General features: G+C 53.3%; 3 protein-coding genes across 3 annotated transcripts in view; all 3 read right to left on the reverse strand.

Moving 5' to 3' along the window:
- Window positions 1-66: 66 nt before the first annotated feature.
- BP01DRAFT_384137 (fungal specific transcription factor domain-containing protein) lies at window positions 67-2,282 on the reverse strand (the record flags this gene model as incomplete). Its single annotated transcript, XM_025577480.1, has 5 exons — window positions 67-474; window positions 523-808; window positions 864-1,275; window positions 1,328-2,049; window positions 2,230-2,282. 5 exons carry the CDS (start codon window positions 2,280-2,282, stop codon window positions 67-69), a joined length of 1,881 nt encoding a protein of 626 aa, XP_025429736.1.
- Window positions 2,283-3,174: 892 nt separating this feature from the next.
- Window positions 3,175-4,460, reverse strand: BP01DRAFT_358192 (oxidoreductase, short-chain dehydrogenase/reductase family). Its single transcript, XM_025575378.1, has 7 exons — window positions 4,441-4,460; window positions 4,268-4,387; window positions 4,006-4,206; window positions 3,772-3,936; window positions 3,578-3,721; window positions 3,366-3,520; window positions 3,175-3,315 (listed from the first exon to the last, which is right to left on the reverse strand). The coding sequence occupies exons 2-7, from the start codon at window positions 4,372-4,374 to the stop codon at window positions 3,278-3,280; spliced, it is 810 nt and encodes a 269-aa protein (XP_025429737.1). The 5' UTR covers window positions 4,375-4,387; window positions 4,441-4,460; the 3' UTR covers window positions 3,175-3,277.
- An 820-nt stretch (window positions 4,461-5,280) lies between these two features.
- BP01DRAFT_384139 (uncharacterized protein) overlaps window positions 5,281-6,000 on the reverse strand; it is a gene marked incomplete at both ends in the record, with an annotated part of 1,476 nt that continues 756 nt past the window's right edge. Inside the window, one exon of the mRNA XM_025577481.1 lies at window positions 5,281-5,659. Coding sequence (XP_025429738.1) covers window positions 5,281-5,659 — 379 coding nt within the window. The remainder of the gene's footprint in view (window positions 5,660-6,000) is intronic.

A 6,000-nucleotide genomic window follows, 5' to 3' on the forward strand; every position in this document is an offset into this window, starting at 1 on the left:
GCCGAGATTCGGCAGCAATTCCGAGGTCCTGCATTTCTTCACAGCTTGCCTGCGTCAGGAAAGCTATCAGAACACAGATCCACAAAATATGTCCAGCCGTGGATCCCAGAGACTATCAATGTCCCAGTCCAGCAAGGTATTGAAGCTGTGGACGGGATCGAGTGAGTTGAGAGCATCAGATGCGCCCGCAAGTGAGCTCGCCGTCTCGCTCGGCGCCATCGGCGGCCTTGATGTGCCATGACTGGGATCGATGATTTCATCCAGAATCCGTGTGAACCTGGCCTTGACCTGCTTGCAAAATTCGTAGTTCCCACTTCCCGGTCGGGCCACCCAGCTGAGACAGGAGACATACACCGTCAGTTCCCGGATCAATTGTGCGCGCGAGAAGCCTGGGGCCGCATTGACTGAGGCTGAAGAGCGGTGCAGTAGCTCCGTGCAGATAAGCTGTACGCTGGGAAGACCATACTGAAGAAACTGGTTCTGGTGTCAGCCGCTAATCTACATTCCAGGAGAGGTACTTACGATATGGGTGAAGTCGTTGCGCAGCTCTCGCAGTCGCTCGCGCTCATCATTGATCACCAGTATGGTGGTCAAAATATTCTGTGCCACCGCGAAAACCTCCGTAGACCGGTCTCCCGAGATCAGCCGGTGTAACAGGAACTTTGAATGCAGGTAATCGAGATTGAGGGTGAGCAGGACCAGAAGCTGGTGAGTGGGCATCAGAGCCGGCGTGTTCCACATGGCAGCAGAGTACTTCATATGGCTCGGACACGAATCCCACATGACCGCAAGCCTCTGAAATACCTCCCTGGTAGTCCCTTGAAGTCAGTCATGCACATGCAGAAAGCGAACGGGTAACGTACTCTGCGCGTCTCACAAGATCGGCATTATTGACCCCCAGATACAGCTCCAAGACTTCCTCGCGGATCTTGGCAAGCATAAGTCGCAGCCGTATCGTTGTCGCGGGCCGAGGTCTCCTATCCACATTCCACCCATGTTCATCGATCGATCGCAGGTTAGACTCGTGCTCCGCCGGGTCAGGATCTTCGTCCAGGTCCAACGGAGGCTCTAGGCTGCAGTAATGTCGGGTCATCATGGGTGGTCGGCCCAAAGCGGTGGCAATGGTTTTATCCATAGTGTAAACCACGGCAAGACATGTTCGGCGCCATTGGTGGACAAAGACCGGCGACTGCTCTCGGGGCACATCGTTGCGATGTATACCGGTGGCGTAAATGCAGGAACATAGTTCGCCTAGAGAGGAATATAGCCTGCGACCTATGTCTTTCAGCCCTTTATGTCAATGTCGCGTCAGGATCTGCACACTTACTGGAATCACCAAACCGGGTGACCGCCAGCAGCATCTGATAATACTTCAGTGAGACGAGGAGCTCGTTCACGAGTGGCAAGGCGTCGAGCAACGGCGACAAATGATCGGTAATTTCCAAGGCCTGGGACAGGAGCTCATTCTTCCCGCGGTGCTGCGTGTCGATCAGAGTCACCGCATGCTCGGGGATGTGGATCATGGTCAGACTCGCAAGCGTGATGACGGCGCCAATCAACTCCCATCGAAGATTGACCCCGGTGACTGCTTGCCAGAGCTCCGGTGCTCTCATGTTATTGGAAGTGCTGATAGGCTTGTAAGTATTTTCGAAGATCCGAACCACCATGCGCAGGCGGGCCGCATCGTCGCCAATGAACTGCTGGTCGCAAATGTCCCAGAGGTGGTCGAGAGCAGGAAGCATGACCGTCCGTGGAATAATGGGCATACGGCTTAAGCCATAGAGATGCTCTGTTAGGTTTTTGATTAGATGAGACTCTCGACAGAAGAATTCCAGGATGCGAGAGCCCAGCTCCAGCTGTCCCGGTTCGATAGTGTGTTTGCCCAGTTCGGGCGATAGCTCGGTAGTGGCGTGACCCTCCCGGAGGAGATACCGATAGCTGGTGGGGCCCAAGAATCCAGTACTCTCCAGAGAGGGAGTCTGGACAATCACTGGCTGGGTAGACAGTGCATCGCGACCGGTGGCTTCGGGCGATGAGGTCGAGGTGGCTCTGTGGGTGAAGTTAGCTGGTATTGACCAGAGGTTCTGCGGAAGAAAGGGACTACCTGCAGTGACACAGACACAGTAGATTGGGATCTCGCTTGGATGGGATCAGAGTTTCGGTGAAAGGGGCGAAACGTTTTAGTCATTGGGGCGACGAGATACACGCAGGCGATGCTCTTGGCCGTACAGCGCCCGCATGTGGGCCAGACGTGGTCGCATCGCGTCTTGAGCTTTCGACATGGCTCGCAGGCTTGCCGTCGACCGTTGCGCCGCACTGATTGTGACGAGGGAAGTTCCATGTACTGGATGGGTATCTGCTCGATTATGAGAAGAGGAGATGACGTTGAGGATAAGCTGAGTGTGAGATGGGAGGAGGAAGATGGAGGAAACATTGCCGGAGTTACCGCCGACGCCGGTGTTAACATCACGTGATACCGGTTTTGCACCATATCATGTTTCCTCAACCAGTGAATCCATTAGATCAATGCTGATATAGCATATTTAGGGAGGATATAACGGGCTAATGACAGAGTAAGAGCGGTGCGGTCAAGGTCAATTTGAGGTTATAGCCACTGGCAGTGATTCTGCTGCTGCAGCAATCAATCCATCCTATATGAACGAGCCAGCACTTATCATTGGGGGGCCTAAGGCTGCAATCGTCAGGCTTACAGGACTAGCCGAATTGGGATGAAGATAAAGACGACCTCGGATCTATTATCGTCTCACAAGTAATCCATACTCTGATTTGCATTAAATACGAGGCAGAAGTGGACCCTGACAAGGCTCATATAGGCTTGATAGATACCCTTGGCCGCGCTTCATTGGTCTTGGGAAATCGGGTCCAAACTACGGGCCTTACCTCGAGGATACAGATCTATGCTATGCTAAAGACCATCTGAAAGAGAGCAATTGCTCTCTACTACTAGTATCATAGACTCTGAGAGCGACGCCTGCACTGCAAGCACCACAACGGCCAGCTAATTAGCCCTACAAAGCCCTTCCCAACACAGCACTCGGCAAGGACATCGTCGTGCATGTCAAGGTCCAGAAAAAATGCAGGGCAAGATCGCCCCTTGAGTAGCCCATCGGACGGACTGCTGCTGCTACAAAGTACTATTAGTTAGCATCTCTGCTGCTGCTGCTGCTACTATTTGTTTACATTAGAGCTTTATACAGTAACCATTGATTCAGTCCAGTTACCAGAATATATCAATCCATTCACCATGACACACCCCTTACTCTCCCAGCGGATAACAATGCAGAACTTGCCCCGCTGCCAACACGTTAGCGACTTCACAAGCCCAAAGACGATCGAGCACATACAATAGAAGGATGCATCCTTGCTAGCCAAGAACACGAAACTTGTAGCCACTTCCGTCGGCTGTCCCGGACGGCCCAGCGGTTTGCCGGAAGCCCAATCCTCCATCGACTCGGCATCTCGCGTATCGACCTGGATCGGGGTGTACACGGAGCCGGGCCTATTGCTGCTGTTAGCATTGAGGGTAATGGTACTGCGTTGAGAAAGAAGCACATACGCGACCGCGTTGACGCGGATGCCCTTCGGCATCAGCTGCAAGGCGAGCGATCGTGTGAAGCCCACAATCGCCCCCTTGGTCGAGGCGTAATCGACCATCGAACCGGAGCCGCGGAAGGTGGTGACGGACGTGTTGTTGATGATCCTGCAAGAAATGAGTCACTAGGTAAGCACACATGCTCCGAGGCAACTCACGCGTCTCCTTTGGACATGTGCGGAAGGGCGTATTTGGTGATGGCGATCATCTGGAGGATGTTGGTGCGGAAGGTGTCCTCGACTTTCTCGAGGTCGATCTCAGCCAGGTCCTTGCACATGTACTGCTTCGATGCATTGTTCACGAGGACGTTGATGTGCTGGAACCTAGGGATGGGATGACAATGTTAGTCCCCGTGCTCTCTCCCTGATAACCACACACCCCAACCAGCATACCGATTCACATGTTCCTCCACTGCCTTCTTGCAAAACTCATTCTTTCTCAAATCGCCCGGGATCAGGAGACAACTGCGTCCTTCCTTCTCCACCAGTTCCTTGGTATGCTCCGCATCTTCCTGTTCCTCGGGGAGATACACAATCGTGATGTCCGCGCCTTCGCGCGCCATCAACGCCGCCACCGATCGACCGATTCCCGAGCTGGAACCGAGCTATCAGAACTGCACAGCACGGTGGGTGGTGTGGGAGATAAAACACTCACTCGCCGCCGGTAATCAGCACCTTCTTGTCCTTGAGCTTGTTCGAGCCGGTGTATTCGACGAACCCCGAGCTGCCCTCCAGCTTCGTGGACTCGCTGGACGGCTCCATGTTCTTTTCCAAGCTGTCATCGATTAGCTCCCACCCACGCTCCAGATATTTGATGGCTCATCTCACCCTGGCTTGTTCTGAGTTTGCTTAGCCTGGGGAGGCTGGAAGGTCCCATCTTTGCCCATTTGCGACGACATGATTGATTTCTGCGGACGTGTCTGTGAAGAGATGTACGGGGGGTTATCTGCGTGCGACAAAATTGCTGGGACCGCGCGAGAACCCGGTTATATAAGGGACTGAGAGACTACCACATCATTCAGTCATGCATGCGTCATCGTGCGCGAGCTGTTTGGGCTGGACCGCGGGGTACTGAAGCTCATCATCCGGTACGAGAGGTGTCCTACTGAGCTGGACCCTGTCTCTTGGCTGGGTTTGTCCGAGGTTAGTGTTCAGTGTGGAGTTTCTGATCGTGTGTGCATGAGAGGGTGGTGTTGACAGACAGCATAATCGGTGGGTGACATCACAAACGGCTTGGGAAGATGTGCATAATGACTAAGTAACTAGTTATGCGATGCATCATGCTGAATGACTCAGCAAGAATGCGGAGTCGATGCGTGGGTCATGTGACACCGGTCGGCATTGAATGCAGTAAAAGTATAGAGTAGCGGTGCTCTGTATGGTCGGAATGCGAAGGATGGATCAGTCTTCCATGTTGAATGTGACCATCAAAGTAACGCTCGAAGCACTTGCGAGCGGCTGCCTGGGCCTTTCGCCAGGATTCTGCATTAGACCACTTTCTACCCATTGCGACAGATGTCTAGATGAATGAGCTACAGTACTAGCTACTCGTAGCTAGAATTGGAAGTATGATCATTAGGTACTATTACATACATATGCGTGTCGATTGGATATAGTCGCGGAGAAGGTGCCAATCCCAACTCCCTAGTATTGAATCATCTTGGGATTTCACTCAATCGCGCAAGAGCCAAGAACCGTCACCGTAACTGTCGCCTGAACGGTCGAAGTCACCACGTCATCGTCAACCTCCCCCGGGACTGGAGGCTCAGTCGTGTGGGGAGCAGAGGTCACCGTCACGGCCGAGCTAGACCCGGCGGAGGGGATCAATGAGGGCTGAGCGGATCTGGAGGATGGGGGCAGGGAGGCGGCACTGGCAGAGGACTGCACGGGGGGAACAGAGGACGAGACGCGCACCGGCGGAGAGGAAGCAGTTGATGGCTGCTGGACGATGGGGGTGGAGCTCGACTGAATCAAGGGTGTGAGGGAGCTGAGCTGCTGAGAGAAGAGGGAGGAGGCAGCTGCGCTTGATCTGGAGGCCCCGAAGGAGCTGGAGTGTGGTTGAGAACGAACAGGTGATGGGATTGAGGAGGGAATTGAAGAGGGAATTGAATAGGGAATGGATGAGGGAATGGATGAGGAAATGTATGAGGGAATTGAAGAGGGACTTGAAGAGGGAATTGAAGAGGGAATGGCAGAGGAAATTGCAGAGGGAATTGCAGAGGGAATTGAGGAGGGAATGGATGAGGAAATGTATGAGGGAACTGATGAAGGAACTGATGAAGGAACTGATGAAGGAACTGATGAAGGAACTGATGAAGGAACTGATGAAGGAATGGATGAGGGAATGGATGAGGGAATGGATGAGGGAATGGATGAGGGAATGGATGA

Source organism: Aspergillus saccharolyticus (genome assembly GCF_003184585.1).
Source record: "Aspergillus saccharolyticus JOP 1030-1 unplaced genomic scaffold BP01scaffold_24, whole genome shotgun sequence".
NCBI lineage: Eukaryota > Fungi > Ascomycota > Eurotiomycetes > Eurotiales > Aspergillaceae > Aspergillus > Aspergillus saccharolyticus.

Coding starts and splice junctions, on each gene's coding strand:
- BP01DRAFT_358192 (XM_025575378.1), bottom strand. CDS start 4,374: ATGGAGCCGTCCAGCGAGTCCACGAAGCTGGAGGGCAGCTCGGGGTTC. Junction 4,207..4,267: donor GTGCTGATTACCGGCGGCGA/GTGAGTGTTTTA, acceptor GCTCGGTTCCAG/CTCGGGAATCGGTCGATCGG. Junction 3,722..3,771: donor CACATGTCCAAAGGAGACGC/GTGAGTTGCCTC, acceptor CATTTCTTGCAG/GATCATCAACAACACGTCCG.